The sequence below is a fragment of the Antrostomus carolinensis genome, unplaced genomic scaffold (assembly GCF_000700745.2).
Source record: "Antrostomus carolinensis isolate BGI_N321 unplaced genomic scaffold, ASM70074v2 scaffold41688, whole genome shotgun sequence".
NCBI classification, from domain to species: Eukaryota; Metazoa; Chordata; class Aves; order Caprimulgiformes; family Caprimulgidae; genus Antrostomus; species Antrostomus carolinensis.
Window position 1 is genome coordinate 1 of NW_010331684.1, and position 20,915 is coordinate 20,915.

A 20,915-nucleotide genomic window follows, 5' to 3' on the forward strand; every position below is an offset into this window, starting at 1 on the left:
TGGGGAGCGGCCGGGGGCGCGCCCCGCGGCTCTGTCACTTGTCCCACGCGAGAGCGCGGTTTGAGCCCCAGTGAGTAACGCTTCCCGGAAAGGAGAGGCCCCTGGAGATGCGGCAGCCTGCCCGGGCCGTCAGGGTCACAGCCGCTTCCATTTGTTTTAATTACCTGTGCTTAATAGCGTGGTCTGTGTAAGCTTTACAGTGAAAGGTTGCGTGAGGTGTCTTGGCAGTTTTGTTCGATTTTATTTTGAATTTCCCTTGTGTACTTGAGTGACGTTGGACTGACCGTTTTGATTTTTGTTTCTGCTCATGAATGGACGCTCATTCGTGGGTGCTGACAATCAGGTGGTGAGCATAAATAAATCTCCAGATACGAAAGCTTCAGAAGGTGTTGTTTTTGGAAATAGTCTATGTTCAGCATCGTAACACAGTTTTCTTAATGCACATTCCAAAGCTGTTTAGGAAAACAGTGTTTTTTACCAAGGGAAGTTGTCACATTCCCTGAAGTTTGTATGATGAACATCTATAAGAGAGAAACTCCCTGAAACTAGCGGCAGAAGGCAATAGAGCACTCAAATCACGTTGGAGCCAGGTACTCATTTTCTCATGATGTGGCTTTGACTGTGGTGCAGTTGGTCTTCTCACGAGCATGGTGCTCTAACAAAGTTGTCTGAAGCAATCATCTTCTTGAATGGTTTTTGTTGTCAGCTGGGTAGTTGTAGTGAACTCTGGTTTTGTTTGTTGCGATGTCTGTTTCGCCTTCAGTTTCACCGGTGTTGCTTTTAAAAGTTCTAGTAGCTTAAAATGATTATGTGATGAGTCCTTTTCCACTGACTTGTTTGGTTTTATTGGTCATCACCTATTTAGTGAAGAGACAAAGTTGGCTTTTTGTGAGCTATTCCATTTACTCTCTGGGTTTTTTAATACTGCTGGTAATAGGATGATGGGTTGTGAGTGGTGGGTGTGAGGAACCAGGGATGACCTGACCTGGAGCTTGCTGAAGAAAGTGATAGCGTTTGTGTAGTCATAGCTTATTGGTGCTCCAGTAGTAGGACGGCTCATCACAATGGGACATACAAGCTCTTTATGAATTGGAGAGAAAGAAATATCTATAAATGCAGTAACCTGCTGTGTGTGTTAGAGCTAGAAAAAAGGTGAATTAGTTGTTTAAGGACAGTAGAGCTCATGGAAGCTGCTAAGAACTGTTAGAAGAGGAAGAGGAGGGGACAAGTCAGACAAAAGGAGTATTCAGATGTATATTGAATTAACTTGGGATAAGAAATAACAGCTTGAAGTAGGTCAGGTGATATTCAGTGTGAAGATTCGGTGTGTCACAGTTCTTCTCAAGGAGGTGTCTGCACAGGGGAGGGAAGGAGGCACAAAAAAACAAAGGCAGAAGTTTTCTGTGACTTTCTGTGTCTGGTTCAAGAAATAGGATTTCAGAGTCGTGCTCAAGTCTTACTATCCGAGTAGGTTAAACTTCCACTTGGGACTGCACAGACAGTAACAGAAATTAAGGAGTCATGGAAACATTGCAGAGGAAATACTTTTTTGGCATGAGGTACAGGTTCCTGTCATCACTAACAAGATGAACATTGTCATTGGTAAGTTTCATTAGATGATGGGATAGTTTTGGTATTGGGTAACTGTTGTTATTGTAGTGTTCTGTGGCTACTTGAAAATGAGGTAGTAGATGAAGGCTGTGTGTAACTGTATTACTCAGTTTCTAGCAATGGTACAGCAGTACCTGTGTTAGCTCACTGACAGAGACCAGACTTGGGTGAGGACAGCGAGAACCTCCTTTAGCACTGATGCGGCCTCAGGCTTCACAACATTTTGTAATGAATCAGCGGCCAGATTCTTTCTGTGAGGAAAAAAGGTTTTAAGCCGATGTATTGGGAAGGAAGAACAAACATACTTACTACCCCTAGGGAATCTAGCAGACAGAAGAGTGGTAACAGATAAAATAAGAGGAAATAATGCTAAAGAGACATCATCAATAGGAAATCTGGTCCATTTTCTGTTGCGAGTGTTGAAAATGGCAAAGAATTTTAAGCTGTGATCCCTTTGTGAGTACATATATAAGCTACATATCTTTAAAATAACTTACTTGTAATAAACTTCATGAGCAATAGGCAAAACAGTGAAATTTACTGAAACAGCTCTTCAACATGCAGAATAGAAACATGGCAGAGCTAATAAAGTAGTTCCTAAACAACAAAAAATGAGATTTTAAAGGAAATGTGTTATCTGCAGATACTTCTTTTAATGAAACATTAAATAGTTACAAAGCAAAACACATGTTAAAACGTGGTGGATAGCCTCAAAGCACTTTGCCATTTCCTGCACGGTTCCTGTTGTGGTTGTTTTTCTTTAAGTGAAGAACTGGGTGTAAAAAGATGAAGGGTGAGGAAGAGACAAGTGTGAGGTGCACCCAGCTCAGAGAGGATTGCAAGGAGAAAGGCAGGGCACACCCTGGTGAGTTTACAGTCAGTTGTCTTTGCTTTTTCTGTCACTGTAGGACTAACTTAATAAAAAGTCTATCTGAAATAGAAGGAGCTTGTGTTGTGAGGGGTAATTCTGCTTCATGTGGCTTCAGCGGTGTAACAGGTCAGCCCTGGTAGTATTCACCTTCCTACACATTAAATAAAGCTGAAGCTGGGTATCCACTTGTCCCCTGGTGTCTAGAAGTTAGTGTATTTGCAGCTCTGGTACACTGAGTTCTCCTCTTCTGATCCACTTAATTTTCCTGATTTATTGTGTAGGGAAAAGGAAAATGCGTCCCTTTACCCCCATGGATGCTATTCCAAGCAGCCTTCTCCTTGGAGATGCCCAAAATAACCATCTACGATATTAGCACAAAAAACTCACCTGTTGCCTTTGTTTCTGAACATTCATCAGCGCTGGTGTCACCCAGCCCTATGATGAAGAGGGACCATGCTGAAATCTCCTCTCTGCTGCCCAGTGACCTGGTACTGAGTTGGTCCCGCTGGGTAGAAATCATACGGACATTTCACAAGTGGCATCTTAGATTTTCAGAATTTGGGTAGGTGTCGGGTAGTTTTTTAAAGTTCTGACTGAAGTGAAGAATCCTATTATTACTTTTTGTTGCATTCAGGACATAGCCCTATAATTATTTCAAAAGCTACTTGTAAGTTTAATTGGCATATTCTCTCCTGTTCCTTTGCTTTATATCTTTAGAGAGTTTTTCACCAGGTGAAACTATCTCATTTTTAGTGCTGTAATACTCATTAAGTATCTCGTCTGTGAGGTACTCATTTATTGTTAACCAGTTGGTAAAAATGAAGGTTTTTCTAAAGGATGTGTTTAATCTTATTTTACACGCTTGCTTCTTTTAATGAATTCATTGCATATGTCTAACACAAAGTTAACATTGAAATACTAACATGCAGCACACTCCTCTATAAGTCTATAAGTAGTATAGCTTATGGCTGTGAAGGCTGAAGTACAGTTGCACCCCTCATAGTGGACTTTGGAGATGCTTTTGCATGATGACTGTTCCAAGTTCCTACTATTATCTCTTTTCCTTCACATCAGGTGGCATTCAGTGACAGGCAGAGAGACAGTACTGTAGTTACTTTGCCCCTTATTCATCTAGTATTTTTACTACTTTTTGGAAGTATAGCTACAGGAATGATAGCGGATACAGTCGTTACGGAAGGAGTTCTACTAGTTCAAAGTACATCAGAGCTTTAAAAACCAAAAATGAGTAGATAAGACATTCTGTAGGTTTCTTTGTTCTGTGATGTAGATGTATGTATTGAGATGATTTCATCCTTTTTTAGTACCTCATTGCTGTTACAATTTAATTGTCTCTATCTCCCCCTTTATTATCATTGGTAGAGGGATATAGCCCTATCTTTCATCTGTTCCAACTCAGCAAGGCTGGAAACAGATATTTTGTTAAATGTAATTCCTTTTGGTAAATTCATTTCTGTCTGCATTGCCCTGTGACCTTTTCATCCCCACCAAGAACATTTCTGAAGGCTGCAGAATGTGAAAGTACAGATTGTGCCTTTGATGTTGAGTTAATTTTAAAAGGAAAACAATAATGAATACCTTATCAAACCATAGAATATAGCTTATTGCTAATGGTTACCCAAAGAAACTTTACTAAGTGTAATTAAGTTAAAATTTGTATGTTTTCTTGAGAGAAATATGCCCTGAACATTTCTTTTACTTTTTTTTTTTTTTTACACTTTCAGTTTACATTCTGCCTAAGTAGGCTAGGCTCTAAGTTTTTTTTTCCATGTCATTTTTTTTCCAACTAGTTCTGTTATGACAGTGTCTACGATGAGAGTGGCACTATCGGAAATGGCAGCATCTGATGGAGTGGCTGCCCGCTGCCCCTCGCTCCGTGGGACAGCGGCCGCTGCGAGGAAGTGTTTCCCCTCAGCCTCCCAGAACTCTTGCTGTCTTCTGTCGTTCCTTGTGCAGAAATCATTGGAACATGTTTTCTATAACAAATAAACCACAGGAGGGTTGAGTGAGGTGTCCTCCAAACAGGGTGTTAATTTAAGATTATTTAAAAACATCAGTTAATACAGAACACAGCTTTGTGTTTGCTTAGCCAGGCTAATCGTGGGGAGCTTGCCACAGCAGTGTGCTTAAACCAGCGTGTTTCGTGTCCTTGAAATTTCACGGGTTTCGGGATAGATCCAGTTTTTCAGCTACTCCTTAGCAACTTGAGACTTGTATTCTTGAGGGAAGGCCTGTGCCTCTGCCATCACACTGCAGTTCAGTTTGGTGTAAGCCTGCCTGAACTGGTCTGCTGTGGTGCGGAAGGTTGGGTGCTTGGTGGGCTTGAGCTCTGTGATGTACCATGCTCGCAGGTCAAAACAGATTGTCCAAGTTGTATTGCAGGAGCTGCCCTGAGGTATGGTGGTGGCTTTTGCGTGGGGGTGATTTTAAAAGATAAAGTCTATGGCTTCAGGGAATTTCTCAGTTTGCACTGAATTTGTTTAGGTTTATTGACATATTATAAAATGAGTTTTTTTGCATTAGCAGTGTGATGTTTCAATACTTTCTCACAGAGGATTACTGAAATTGGCGATGGAGAAGACACATTAAATGATGGTGTTCTTACTTCAAACTTGCATTCTAAAATACATGAAGTTTTCTCAAAGAGCATTCTGTGAACCCTACCCGTTGTATGAAATGAAGGGGGATGCAGAAACTCTCACCCTGACTGAGGTCCAGCTCCTGTCATCCTGTTGATATTGCGTAGTGCCTGTAGTGTAACAGAATTACTCATGGAGTAAGGTGTTACTCAGGGTTTTAAAGAATTCTGCCAGAAATGAGGAGGAAACCAAGGAGAAATATAAGGGAGTCCACACTACGGACCCAAAACCAGAGTAGTATCCGTCTGTAGTGATGATGTTGCAGCAATAGGTACAATTTTTCTGATTAAAAATATGTAAATTTATTAATTTTTGTGCAACAAAGTTAACTAGCTAAGGGTTTTTCTCCTCAGACTTTCAGTAAAAAGCTACTAGGTGACCTGAGTTTACTTTGTCTTGATTTTCTTCTTTTTTCTGTTATCTGTGAGTGAATAAATATCACTCAGTCATTTTTGTGGAAATTCCAGATTTCCAGAGAGTGTTCATAGATGTTTGCCGATTTTGGGAGTGGGACCCAAGTTAGAAATTAGATTTTAGAAAACAAAGTCAGGCACTGAGGAAGCTCTCTACCTAATTGATTTTCGAATACTGATACTTGCAGCAAAAGTTTGCAATCTGCAGATGGAGTATGAGGCTTAGAAAGTGGTTGTTAAAAGTTCAGAAAGTGTAAATTTGAAAAGGGGTGAGCTTTTGCTAATAGTTCACAAACCTAAGACAGAGCTAATTTTGCTGCTAATTGTTTCAACTGCTGGGCACGGTGCAGAAGTTCTTCAGAAAGAAAATGAGTCAGATTTCACATTGAACAAATAGTAAATTAGGTGCCAGGCCACAGATTTAACAATTGCTGGATTTGTAACAAGTGCAAAGGAAGAAGTTGGTGGTAGTCACAACCAGTTTGTGCTAGAAACACTTGCAGTTCAGTGCAACTGATGCCATCTTTGTGGCAGTGACAAGAAGTGGGCCAAAGCCAGGGGTCAGTGGCAAGTGTTAGATACTTCTGTTGCTTTTGCAAATTATTTGGGATAAACTCTTACCACAGAAGATGGTGTCCAGATCCACTGTTTCTGAAGATAAATGTTTTCTCCTCTCACTGTTCTGAAACAGAGGGATCCAGTAAAATAAAATCTTTAAAAGCAGTAGTTTTCTCTGGTGTATATTTCCTTCTCTGCATGTAAATAAATTTTACAAATGCAAATTAAAATTGAGGGAAACTGTACGGAAACAGACAAAGAATATTTGGGTGTCCTGAGTCAGACAGTGAAAATGAAAGGCAGCTTCAAATTAATTTTGAAATTTTAATTGGAACTTGGGTGAAGCATTCACAGCAGCATGTAATCTGATATTAAGGAAATGCAGTTCTGTTAATCAGTGCTTAATGCATTTATTGTAGGCATGCACTCATGTCTTGCCTTCCTCAGAACAAATGTTTTACTTAGGTGTACTTGAGGTGTGTTTTCCCCAGGTCAATTTCTTTGTAGTTTGAAATTTTCGATTTCTCTCCCATACAGCCTCATTAATAGCCTTCTAGTGTATGGAACAGGTATAATTTTTTAAGGTTTTCAAAAGATTTCCTCTTGTTTTTATTACATTAGTGTGTATTATCAGCATTGTCATCAGTTGTCCACATTGCCAGTGTGCTGAGGGAAGCATTTGATACTAATCTATGAAGTGTGTTTGAAAACATGTCTGGTGATATAAGCATTAAACCACTTACAGCATTTTCAGATAAATTTTTTTTTGTTTATTTTTTTTAGTACATGCATCATGAATGAATCTGCCTCTAGTGGAAATGGTCAAGAGTTTGATGTATTTAGTGCTATGGACTGGAAGGATGGCATAGGTACTTTGCCAGGAAGTGACCTAAAGGTAAGATATGTAATTTTTTTAATAAGCGAAATAAAAATGTTAAATGCCAAAAGAATACATTTCACAAGCTGGTGTGTAGGTATCTGCTTTTATGAATAAAATATGAATCTGCAGCTCTGAGTTAAGAGACTGTAGCCTGTTAGCTTTTAGCTCTGGATTTTCTTGATTCAGTTTCTGTTGCTGGCACAGACAGCCGTCATCCCCGTAGGAAGGCATAAATTAGCACTGTCTCACTAGATAGACAGAAGTAATCAAGCACACAAAATCCAAAAGAAAGCTCAAAAGTTAAGTGTGAAAATTGAGTCCACTTAGAGCATTATATTACAGTATCACTAAGAGTCTTTATACTGTCATTGACTCTCACAGTCTTTGTTCTTAGTTCTTTTTATTTCTAAAAATTGTTTATTTTTGCTGTGCCTTTGTCATGTAGGTACACAGAAGAATTAATAAAGTGAGTGCTTCTCAGTCTGGTGTAGTTTAGATATTTTAATGATGTTGGAATAGTACTTTTAATTACATTTTTCATACTGGTTTTATTTACTGAAGTAAATTATAACAATTTTGTTTTCAAAATATTTTATGTATCTTTTTTTGTCTGAAACTTTTTACTATGTCATCAGAAGATGTCCTCCGCTGTGTTAGGTAAAAATACAGTTTTGATATTAGAGATTTTCTTCACCTATTTCCTGTTGATGGTAGTCAGTATTTTCATATCATTCCATTTAGACTAACATTGATGAGGTTTACTCACAGTTTATTTTTCAAAAGGAATCTCACAAGAACATGTGTGTTTTTTAAAAGAACTTTCTATCCTTTGGTGCCTGATACAATTTCTATTGTTGAAGTAAAGAGTCAAAAAAGTTTTGAAATTCAGGAGATACGTGTTGCAAGTGTGAGTGGCTTGTTTTGTTTTGCTTTTTTTTAAATCACGGAACCATAGAATAGATTCACAGAATAATTTTCTTTGGAAAGAACCTCTGGACACCACCTCTGAGCACCCCAGACCTCAAGCCAGCTTAGATCAGGTTGCTCAGGGCCTTGTCCAGTATGGATCTGGTTATCTCTGGGGTTGGAGATACCACAATCTCTCTGAGCAACCTCTTCCAGCATTTGACCACCCTCATAGTGATTTTTTTTCTTTTTATGGATACTTTGTTGGAATTTTCCATGTTTGCAGCTTTTGCCTGTTGCCTCTTGTCCTTTTCCTGTGCACGTCTGAGAAGAACCTGGCTCCATCCCCTCTCTGTTCTCCTGGAAGACAGCAGTAGAATTTCTCCTTCTGTTCTTAAGACTGAGCAAACAAGTTCACTCAGCTTCTCCTTGCATGTCATCTGCTACAGCTCCTGCTTGTTTTGGTGGACATCTGCTGGACTTGCTACAGTATGTCAGTGTCTTTCTTGTACTGGGAACAGTAGTCCACATACGGTCTCGTCAGTATTGAATAGAGGGGAATAATCAGTTCCCTTGACCTGCTGGCTGCCCTCTTGCTAAAGCAGTCCTGCATGCTTGTGGCTGCCTGTGCTGCCAGGGCACATTGCTGACTCATGTTCAACTCACAGGTCTTCTGCAAAGCTGTTTTTGACTTGTCAGCCCCTGGGCTGTCCTGGTACACGCAGCTGTTCCATCCCAGGTGCAGGGCCTTGCACGTGCTTTTGTAGACCTTCATGAGATCTTGTTTAGCCCATTTCTTCAGCATGTCAAGGTCTTTCTGAATAGCAACTCCAGTTTGGTAATTTGCTTTTGCTGCCTGTACACATATAGAAGCCTTCCTTGTTGTCTTTGCTAGTTTCTTTTCCAGCTGAGCATTGGATTTCCTGATTCCATCATTGTACCCCACACAATATCACTATATACCTTCTCTATAGAATGTTTCCCCAGTTTCAGCTTCTGCTTACTTCCTTTTCCATTTGAACTAAGTCAGGAACCCCTAGTTCATTCATATTGGCCTTCATCCACATTTGCTTAACTTCTTGCACATTGGCATGCATCATTCTCCTGGTGTGAGGTCCCTGGAGAGATATCCAGATCTCCTGGGCCTGTTTACCCTTTAAAGCAGTCTCCTGTATGATGCTGCCAAGCAGATCTCAGAATAAGCCAAATCTGCATCTTCTGAAGTCCAGTGCTGCTATTTCAGTATTTGTTTTGCTCACTTCTTTCAGGATTTCAGACTTCACCATCTACTGATCACTGCTACCAAGACTGTCATCACCCTCCACTTCCCTGACCAGTTCTGTATTTTTTTTTAAATTATTTAAAATTCCAGGCTTTAAAAATTCCTTTTTATTTTAATAAGCAACATCGTGTGAAAGGCAAACATAATATTGAAATATTTGAGGAAAACAAAAGGGATCAGTGTGGGAAAATATAATAATCTCATATAAATCACTGGTATGTGCTTTTTTCAGTTCTGGTTGCCCTGTGTCAAGAGAGAGAAAATGGAAGCAAAGGTGGGGTCGTTAATTAGTGGAAGAATGGGAAAGCTTCCATACCAAGCAAGGGAAAAGACTGGGAGGTGTAGCTGAGGGTAACTTCAAGAAATCATGTAAGAACAGCATGAGCTTCATTTTAAGGTTGCTCTTTTTTTTAATTATTATTTTTATTTGGAAACAAACAAGTATTTGATTTTTGGACAGAGATTCTTTTTTTGATCCAGACATTAGGGAAGACACAGTCAGTCAGAGCTGTGATGGTCATGTACCCAGAATGATGGAAGTTACAGAGAGAATTGGCCAGTCAGCTCATTCTCTTTTCTGTTTGTTTGTTTGTTTTTGTTTGGTTGGTTTTTTTAAATACAAAAGGAAGGGATTACTGGATGAAATTTAAATGGAGCCATTCTAACAATGACTGAAGGAAGAACATTTTCTAACAATGCAGAATTAGCCTGAGGAGCTCACTGGACCAGGGAGCATCAAGACTTAGTGAAAGACTAGGTGTTTGTGTTGATAGCAGAACAATTTGAGCTGTTAGAATAGTAAGGATTTTTAGGTTTTCAAGGTAATTGTAACAACTCATTTTTCAGGGCTGCTTCTAAATACCGATGGTTAAAAGGGTGACTAATCCCTTAAAACTGTAAATGTGATCATGGAAGATATGTTATACTCTGTGGAATTCTCAGAATAGGGTTAATGTGGATGGTTTACCTGAACTGCCCTGATAACAGAGTATTTTAATACTGTGTCCCGAACCTAAAGAAAAGGGCCTTACGTAGCAGTTAATTCTTTTAACCTTGCATGTGTCTTTCAAAAATTATAATAGACTTGTTCCACTAAAGATATCAAACCATTGCCATGTATTTCCATTGAAATGCAATTGAAAAATCTGATGGAAACACTGTAGTAGCAAGATGCACAAATCCAAAGATTCTATTTTTACAACTTGGTAGTAGATTGAAGTTCCTGGATTTTTCATAATAAATAATAAGTAATATCTGAATTATTCATTACAAACAACATATTACTTTACATTCTTAGATTTAGTCTTTTCTCTTAGTAAAACGTTGGGGAAAATTGTCTTTGAGTGCTCAGATTTGGTAAACTGTATTGTATGAGCATGTTTTAAGTTAAACATATACCAAAATGTTAAAATGCTGCTTTTTAACATAGAAGTTTTGGGGAGTTACCTACTTGAAGTCCTTCTTTTCGGTCATGTAAGTCATATGGCATTTGTTTGTCTTTACTGCTTGCATGATGTAGTTTCACGCTTACTTATGTGCTTTTAAAGAAATCTCTTTTCTTGTGTGCTTTATTAATATCCAGTCTCCTCAGGTTATCAGGCAAGTATACCTGAGCAACCATTCTTTTTAAGAATCACTTTATTTTTGTGAATATAACTTCCTCTATGAGTAAAAGCTGGTAAAAAACCCCCCTATTTTAAGTAGTGTAAAGTGCTTGAAACATTTACAAATAACTTTTCTCAATATTTTCTTATCATTGCTTAGGTTTAACTTTTCTTATGGTATAGAAGAACAATTAAATCAGAAATAGGAAATTTCATTAATTCTTTTTGTTACAAAGTCCTGTGGGCAGTTTCATGCTGACCAGACTTTACTGAGATAGGCTGTACCAGGGGGGCACTCACTTCCCAATCTAATCAAAACAAGGGAGCCCAGTCAGATCCCAAGCCTCTGTTCTCAGCATGACGTGGTCTCTTGTGTCTACATCTGTTTCCACATTGGTAAAACGCTAAAAATATTTTTTCCTATGATTTTGTGCAGTGTTAGTTGCTAGAGTTTTGTCACCCGTAGTTGGAGAAGGCTGTGGAAATACATTCTTACACAGATTTTATTAAAACTTTTTAGCAATAATAGTCATAAAATAGTTAACACTTCTTAGACGCTGCTTTTAGCATGATGTGTGACAGGTAAATAGTGAGTGGTTGTGGAAAACACTAGAATTTCAAATTATACAGGGGATAGGGAGAATTAAAAATTGTACAGTGTGATGCACCAAAGACTGAAAACAAAAATTTTAGCTTTGTATATTAGTTCTTTCAAGATGTTTAAATAAAACAGAAAACTTGAATTCCAGTAGAGTTTAAAATAGTTTACAAATTACAGAATGCCTTCATGTGGCAGGCTAAGTAATGTATGCTCATCTGAAAAACATCAGTGCTTACCAGTTATTCTGCATGCTGTGAATGTAAATGTGAAATACTCTTCTCTTTTCCCTCTCTTTTTTTAAAAAAAAAAAATCTCTGTGCCTAGTGCAGGCAGTAACACCATCACTTCAAGATTTAAATGTACTCATTAAATTGGAAAAGCTGTAATAATTTACAGTCACTTCGTACTGCAGTGACAGAAGTTTATGAAGTACTTTGTAATGAGTTTTCTAGTGCTTGTGTTTGGAAAGTGAGCTGTTATATACTGCGCGGACAGAATTTTGGTTGTTATTTCCAACTTGCAAATTGTGCTTGAATGGAAAAAAAAAATATATAAATTTGAGGAAGGAATTAAGCTGTAAATAAAGTTGAGCAGCTAATATAATAGGAAACCAAATAGAATAGTGGAACATGAATGGTAGAATAATGGTCAGTGGTACCTGGTATTTCCAGCTGCGCTGTGAAGAAGGTAATGGTGATTCAGAGTGCTGTGCTTCTGGATGCATAGGTGCAACAGCTCAAGGCAGTACTTGCATCCTTTCACCTGCCCATTCTGAAATTGCATTCAAGTTTGCTTGAGATAATTAACATTTTGAAAACAACTAATTTTTTTTCCTCAGTTGATTATGCAGCAGAAATACGGGTAGCGTCTCGGGCAGTACCTAATTACAGTGCTTTCCTAGTGCGACGCTAGTTCTGCCCTCACACAGTGGCACGTGCAGCACTGAATCTGGGGAGCATTTGTCTCATGGGGGAGAGTCACCGAGAGTGTCCGTGGGAAACATCAGCTACCAGGGAGCGGTTAAATCACTGCCTCCACTGGGAAAGTGTTATTCTAGAGAGAAGCAGGGTTCCCTTCGGGGAAGCTGTTAAGGGGTAGTGCAGGGAGGAGAAAGCAAGGCAGAATAGACTTTCTGTGACCACATGAGCCCCAGCAGATGTACCTACTGGCCTGCTCTTTTCCACATGGAGATAACTTTCTTCTGTTGCAATCTCATGTAATAAATTAGCTCATGCTATGCTTCATTGCCATAGATTTCTGGTTAAAACTTTGCATTGTTGTAGACTCATTTTATCTTATTTAAAAGAAAGACCAAAAAGGAAACTTCACTATTAAAATTGCTAAAACTCTAAAGCCAAGCAATGCTGGGATTAGGTTTGTCTTTGGATCTTTAATTGGGCTTCCTCATGTGTAGTCATGGTAGAGTCTTCTCTTATGTGATCACATGCTATTTTACCACAAAATCTACCATGTCATTTGCTGTAGATGTTGTTAGACTTGTAAATAACTGGGCAGAGAACTTCAAGAAGGAGAAGAAATAGTTTTGTGGTTAATGCAGGTGAATGCCATGCAGGAAAGCTTAGCACTGCACTTGATTCTACCACAGCCTTCCCATGTGGTGCTGAACAACTCACTGGAACTAAAACTTTGGCAGGTAGCCATTCTTTTTTCATCTGTTACTTGCTTGGGTTCCCCATGAGATACTAATGTTTGGTATTTAGAAATACTCTGGCCAAAATAATTCGAAGCCAGAGTTGCTTTGTATGTCAACTTCTGGATCAATAAGCCTTGACTTCTGGCTCTGTCGCCGATTTATGTGTCACCTTAAGAAAGTCTGTTTAGCTGCAATTTCCTGCTCAAGTGGAGATAATAAGGTGGATTGAGTTTGCAGTGGAGAAAAATCATTGAGAAGCCCTCTGGTACTAAGATAATTGTTGAGCACTCAGGGTGGAAGGGCGGAATTGGAAGAGCCTGAGGTATGTCTAAGAATAAAGTAGATAAACATTACTGCAGACAACACTGAAGCATCAGCAGTACTGAAGATTTCAGTTCAGAAGTGACAAGAGAATGTTCTGTTATTAACATTTTGGAAGATTGTAGTTGTAATTTGCTAGTAATCCTTTCCTGCTTGTGACTGCCCAGATAGGGAAAAAAACTTTCCATTTGGCTGCAAATTGTTCTTTCTCCTTCATTACTTTAGGATTAGTGTATTGCAGTATTACTGAAGCATCTTAAAATCAATCGAAGATTGCTTGAAGTGCTTGACTGTCTTGCTGACGGCATTGTTCCAGTGAGAGGGGGTCTGGCCCTGCCCCTTGGTCATGGTGTGGAATTGAATCTCTGCTGATTATGATTTGGGGAGCCCTAATAGCCTGGGATCCTACTTAAGTTGCTTGTCTTCTGCTGTTCTTGCCAGAGCAGGAGTGTGCAGGCAGGAACCCTTCTCATCATTAAAGAAAGGGAACAGCCAGGTGCAGAGACATGTTCCTCTACCCTTCTGCATCCCCAAAAGAGTCAAAATTTTGTGACCAGGCAAGCATCAGGAGTCACATGCTTACTGAGTGCTTTGAAATGTGCTGGGAGCAGAGTACTCGAACGATGAAGAGCTAGAAAGAGATATTTTTATTTTCTTTTGTAAGTGGCTGAGAACAGAGGTTTTGTTTCAGAAATTACTTTGCACTGCATTGTAACAGTAATTGCTAGAGTGCCTAAAGCTTTTTTAGATACATGCTCTTAGTTATTTCAGTGGGGGTTTTTTTAAAAGAAAATAAACAGTCATTCTACTTTCAAACCTTGTAGAGTAAATAAGACTGGCTTTGCTGCTTGAAGAAAGAGCATAAAAATACCCACCAGCTGCCTCATTTTCTGAATGCTATCCAGCCCCTGCCTGGGGCAGGGGTTCTGTGGAAAAAATAGTATGTGATCGTGCATGTAAAGACTGTATCACACACATGCACAGAAGAGGAGAATGGTTGAATGGACAAGTTCTGGCATTTCTAACTTATTCAACTTGAATAATATATAAAAAATAGCTTGGCATGGAGCAGGCTGTGGTCAGACAGTACAATGTCTATAGGCAATTCCTTTGCTTTAAAGAGAGGAGGAGCTGTAAGATGCCAGAAAGGCTCTGATTTCTCTGAGAAATCCCACTGAAATCACTGTTATTATGCAGTAATTAAAATCAACAATGATGATAACTGTTTGCTAACCAGATATCTGAGTGTAGTTCTTTGGTTTGTATCACTGGAGTTTCAGGTGTTGGTCCTGTTGACAGACTGCTGTATAACTCTGCTGAACTTAAATTTAGTTACTTCATGGGCATAAAGAGCATTTACTCAATTTACTTTTGTTTGATACAAACTTTGCAGGTTTCTTCTTAGCTAGTCCTCAATCATGCTGTTGTGGGTTCAAGATGAGTTTTATTCCTGAAGTCACTGTCAGAATGCAACAATTGTCTTTATTGTGATGAACTCTTTGTCCTTATCTTGCCCAGTAGATGGTAGTGTTGACTGTATTTTCTGATTTATTTAAAGCTGTGCATTAAGAAGTGTAGATTTTTTTTTGATTTTTTTTTTTTTTTGTCCTTTGGACTTCAATTGTTCTTCCTTTTCTTCTTTTTATTTCTGCCTGTTTTCCTAAATAATATTTTTACCGTGTAGAAGACAGTAGCAGCCTTTATTCTGATTTGATCTCTGTGGGTACTGATAAGATCTTGTACACTCTCAAAAGGGTACAAGTAACAGCAAATGGGAGATAGTCTGATCTTGTTTTGAATTAGGCACATAAACCAGTGGGGACTTAATTTGAAACTAGATTGTATGTATTTCTTCCCAATAGGTTTGAGTTTCTAAGAATTAATCTGCAATATGGTAGACATTTCGCATTGTTCGCAAGTTTATCTCATGTAATGACACATACATGGAGTATTTTTATGAAATATGGATAAAGAGATCTGAAAGCCCTTTTAATATATAATTCCCCCTACATAAAACTACAGAGTGCCTTCCAGCCTGCATAATAGGGCAAAGAACTTCTATTAGAAATGGAAAGGTCCTAAAGCCACTGGAGGTGGGACAGCAGAAGTCCACCTGCAGTGTTATGCTTAGTCACATTCACTGAGAAAAAGTGAATTTCCATGGTTGAGCCCAGCATATGGTGGGCAAAGAATGACTGGCTGATCAAGAAGATGGAGCACCATTTTCACAAGAAGAACAGAAGGAGCTTGTGCTTAGCCTAAATTAAGTCTGGGGGTACATAATTCCTTGCTTCAAATGTATACCCAGAGAGTGAGTGCTAGGGTACTACAGCTATGTAATCCATAAGGTAATACTGGGTTAAGAACAAATGAGTATAAACTTACTATGCATAAATGTAAATGAAAAGTTAAAGAGGGTTTTTTGAGAAAGAGATTTAGGAATGGATTTTCAGTAAGGCACTGGTAGCGGAAAATCTGACCACTTCTCCATTGCAGCTGAAACATGAAATACATTGTGTGATATTATTGCCTGCAATAAACAAAGGCTTTGTCTCAATGACTTATGATACTTGTTCCAGTCCTATGTAAATTTTAATGCAATTTTAATTTTAAAAAAAAGTTTATTGATAGTAATTTTGGTTCCTGTAGAAGAACTTAGCATGTGGACAGAGAGAAAATGTTCAGAAAATATTTATGTTTTATTATTATCTATTTAAGCCTTCATTTCCCTCAATGTATTCTTTATTTTTTGAATGAATATTAAAATGTTCCTGGGGATAAAATTAGCAGTCATATAGGATGGAGTCCTGGTGTATCAGGGCATTGTTTCCCACGAATGTGAAAATGTATCTCAGCTCTGAGTGGAAGGAATCACTAATTAAATTTACATGGAAGCTGCTGTTTAATTCCCTTTTGATCCTTATGGAAACTGCTAAACAACACAGCTGAGTAAGTTCTGTTGTATACTTACCCACTAATAGTTGGACTTATCCTGACAACTCAGTGTATATTTGTGTCAACTGCAGTAACTTGAAAATGTGTAGTTTTGCCCTTTTTGCTCACCTACACGTGAAACCTTGAAAGTTACATTTTTCTATCCAAATGTTGTATTTATTTCTGTTTATGTTACTGTGGATTTGCTCATGAAAGCTGTTGAGGTTTCTTTCTTTTCTTCTTCTTTGCCTGCTGATCTTTTAAGACCATTGGCTACATTGGGTGGGATAGGGAATTATCTTCTTAAGAGGTTACTTAAAATTTGCCAACAGACATTTGATAAAAGTTGAGTGGGTATTAAATTAATACCCAACAAGTTTTATAATTTATTTCTTTTTAAACATTGAAGAAGACTTTAAAACAGGCTTTTGTGAAATTATTTAAAAAGTACTTGATAATGGCCTGACTTTGTTTCCATCAGTGGGAATTTTATTGTTTGCTTTAATTAAGACTGGTTTAAGGAAAGTCGCTTAATCCAATGCAAATTTGTATATTTACTTACGGAGTTTTGTGACTTAAATTTTTACTTCTCAGAAAGCTGTGAATCCATCTGCAGAAGTTAGCTCTATGGCACTGTTTCCTTCCCTCTGTATGACCTACTTCAAACTTCCAGCCTGCCAAGACACCTAGGGAAGTATATGGGAGGACTGCTTTTACTATATTTTAGCTTGGATCACCAAAAATAGAGTAAACAGAACCTTTACCTTTAGGGGTTTTTTTATATTTTTTGTCACCTACTTTCTAAGTGGAAGAGGCATACACGTTGAATTTTTTTCATAGACATGTAAATCGCCATTAATCTAGATTCCTTTTTGTCGTGCTTCCAACAGTAGACACTAGTTGGCACATTGCTCTGGCAGCTCTTACCCTGTGATGGCTTTGTGCAGCATGCTGCTCTGTACATATATTTATCCCGTTTTTAAGCAATTAACCTCTGTCACAAGTTTTTCATTGCTTTTCCTCCCCAGCTAAAACCACTGTATGGTTTCCCAGGTCTGAGGCATTTTTCTGGTCAGCTATGGAGAGCTCAGCGTACACAGTAATGCTGAAGCTTGTAGCTGGGGAAGCAGTGAGTAAAAACAGACTTATCTGCTTCAATTTTGCCTCCAAACTGGAGCTGGAGGCCTCTGACACTGATAGAGGTGAGCCTGTGGGTCAAAACAGGAGATGGAGAGGTCAGGCGAGGCAGCGGACCCAGGAGGGTTATTGTTGCCTTCTGCCTGCTAAGGCAGTAGCAAGTGATTACTCACCATCTCTGAGCCCATCTTAGCCTGGTGGCCTGACTATTGAGGAGGTGCTTCCTTAGTATTTTGTCTCTCGCTGCCATGAAGAACCTCTAGTGAAAGGTTAGCTGGGAGCAACCTTCCCTGCAGTCATCTGTCTTTCATCATTTGATGCCTGACAGTCAGCCTTCTGAAGCCAGAAGGGCTGGCAGGTCACCACACTGGCTAGGGTGACCTCCATGCGTACTGTGCAAGGACACAGTGGAGGAGGAACGTATGTGTAGTGCCAGGGCTGAACACCAATCAGATCATGCAGAAATATCCCAGGTGTTAACTGAACTGTTCAGAAATACCTTTGGCATATGTATGTTGCAGCTGATATTGTATGAAGGTACAGGAGGGTGTTTCCAGAAGTTGTTTAGTAACTGTTGGTTGGTGGGCTGCGGCACCGTGTCTTATCTTAGTCTGTGCTCACAGCCTGCTTGCTGAGCCAGTGTTTGTGGAGTTAAGAGCTCTTGGAAGCATGGAGGATTTTCCCTCTGGCATGCACCTATTGCAGAGGCAGCAAAACACCAATAGCAAAAATGAGCTTAACCAAAATAGGAACCAGGCTGAGTGCATAAGTCATAGAATCATAGAATAGATTGGGTTGGAAAAGACCTCCAAGATCATCAAGTCCAACCCCTGATCCAACTCCAATTACTATATCATGGCACTAAGGGCCACGTCCAATCTCTTTTTAAAAACCTCCAGGGATGGTGAATCTACCACCTCTCTGGGCAGGCCGTTCCAGTGCCTGATTACCCTCTCTGTAAAGAATTTCTTCCTAACATCTAACCTAAACCTCCCCTGGCAGAGCTTGAGCCCATGTCCCCTTGTCCTATTGTTGGTTGCCTGGGAGAAGAGACCAACCCCCACCTGGCTATAACCTCCCTTCAGGTAGTTGAAGAGAGTGATGAGGTCACCTCTAAGCCTTCTCTTCTCCAGACTAAACAACCCCAGCTCCCTCAGCCTCTCCTCATAGGACTTGTGCTCAAGTCCCTTCACCAGCCTCGTTGCTCTTCTCTGGACCCGCTCCAGCACCTCAATGTCCTTCCTGAACTGAGGGGCCCAGAGCTGAACACAGTACTCAAGGTGTGGCCTCACTAACGCAGAGTACAGGGGAAGGATCACTTCCCTGCTCCTGCTGGCCACACTGTTCTTGATGCAGGCCAGGATGCCGTTGGCCTTCTTGGCCACCTGGGCACACTGCTGGCTCATGTTCAGCTGTAAGACACAAGGATCCTCTTTTGAGTAGTAACTCCCCTGCTTTTTTTTGGGTGGAACAGTGTGAATGTCTGTCCACAAACTGGAATATTAGCTTGTGGTGTTACTGTATTTGGTTGCCTTTCAAAGCTGAACTCCTGGTCTTTCAGTCCAGATGGATTTATTGACAGTTTGTCCACACTTCCATATCTGTTGTGAGCGTAGCTGTTGGCAAGTAAAAATCTTGGCTCAGAAGTCATACGGCTGTGTGAGGACCTCCTCTTCTTCCTCTCTCTCCCCTCAGTTTATTAATTTCTGAGCTGCTCACATTCCTTAGGACTTGGTGGCTCTTTGCAAATGCTGAGGCTGGAAGGACCATATTAGTGAAAGCACACTGTTGTGGTATGTACGTCATGGGGTTCACCTTTGCTTTCAGTCAGAATGTCTCATTTTCAGTACTATACCATAGCAGCATCCAGAGTGAGTGGGAAGGATTAATCCTGCAGCCTCCAGAGGCACGGAGATCGATGTAGTACCAGGCAATTGTTCCCCTTCTCGTTTTCCCAAGGTAAAGTTGCCTGAGCAGGGAAACAGAAATAGGCTTCATGCTACTACCCTGAAGGAATATTCTTGCAGGTGGGTGCTGGGGAGCTTTGAAAGACTTTCTCAGGTGTGACTTTTCCTGTTGATCTCCACTGATGAGAGCACCTCACTGCTAGAGGCCTGTCCTCAGTGGCAAAGCTTGGAGAGTTACACCCCTTCACTGTTCAGAGCACACTGTCACGGACAAAACGCTGCCCTGAGTTCAACCTGTGTAACCACCTGGGCCTGCAAACCAAGTGATGGCTGGGAAGCTGAAGTTTATTTTTATCTGGTAGTGCTTTAATCATTATGGCATTTGGAAGACGCTTTTCTGCTGGCGGAAACTCCCGGTGCTCCTGTGTAAGCACAGCATGTGGGGTATTGTTGAGCCTTGCTTTTGGCTAACAGTAATATCACGTTCAGCGTGTAATTAAACAGCTCATAAACTGCCTTGAGATGTTTGTTTATGTGCACTTTACAGCAGAGAAGTCCTGTGTTTTTTTGGAGGATGCTGAAATTTCTGTGCTCTGTGAAGCATTTGTATTTGATGGTCAGTTCCTTTTTCCTTGACAAAAATACTTGGTGACTGTAGCGCATTATTTTGCTGGCAGTTAAAAGCATACAATTAGGAGATTTTCCCATGAGTTTCTGTTACAGATTTTTTGGTTCTTGTGTGTAAGTTAGATATCCATCTGCATGCAGAGGCTTCTGTATCAATATCTATTGCAAATTAATATTTTTAGATAACAAAATGAGTTTGTATTTTGCTTGATAGAAGCAAGAAAGGCTTGTTTCCAATTCCTTGGGGATAAGCAGAAACACATAGAAATTAGATAATATGGTGAGGACACCATGTCTAAACTAACTTAGTGAATAGAAGAAGACACAGTAAGAGAGTAATTTTACTATACTTTATACCATTTATTTTGTCTTACAGTTTAGAGTGAATGAATTTGGGGCCCTAGAAGTGATTACAGATGAAACGGAAATGGAAAGTGTTAAAAAGGCAACTGCTACCACAACCTGGATGGTTCCAACTGCTCAAGAAGGTCAGTTACAAGGTGGTAGACATTTTCTGTGGTAGACAGTATTTTGTTTAATATATCAATTTTTCTTAAAGATTGTTCCCCAGAATAAGAAAAAAACTTTTTTGCTTTAATGCACAAAGTATCTCTGATCATGTTAACTGTTTCTTGGGATGTGAATAAGTATGAAAATAAATGCATTTTAAGTTAGAAGGAAATAATTCTACTGTTAAATATCTGAAGTTCAGTTACAGCCACAATTTTTTTCTAGCAGTATTTTTTTCTAAGTTTAGAGTCAGTATTTTCCCCTCTATTTAATTTGCAAAACAGTCAATTTCTTACTTAAAATTGAGAATTTTTTAGGTATTATTTTTGTTGAGCTGGTTGTCCAGACTGCCCACAGACTTTATTAACTGCCTACAGTTCATTTGTGATGGAAGTGCTGTGCTCTGTAAACTGCCTTCACACGATACTGGCTGGCGCCCCGC

General features: G+C 39.5%; 1 protein-coding gene across 1 annotated transcript in view; it reads left to right on the forward strand.

Annotated features, from left to right (window-relative positions):
* Positions 1–6,903: 6,903 nt before the first annotated feature.
* The window catches only part of LOC104529088 (lethal(3)malignant brain tumor-like protein 3), a gene marked incomplete at its 3' end in the record, with an annotated part of 18,561 nt that continues 4,549 nt past the window's right edge, over positions 6,904–20,915 (forward strand). The window contains exons 1-2 of the mRNA XM_010173278.2: positions 6,904–7,005; positions 20,340–20,451. Of these exons, the coding sequence (XP_010171580.1) occupies positions 6,904–7,005; positions 20,340–20,451 (214 nt within the window). The remainder of the gene's footprint in view (positions 7,006–20,339; positions 20,452–20,915) is intronic.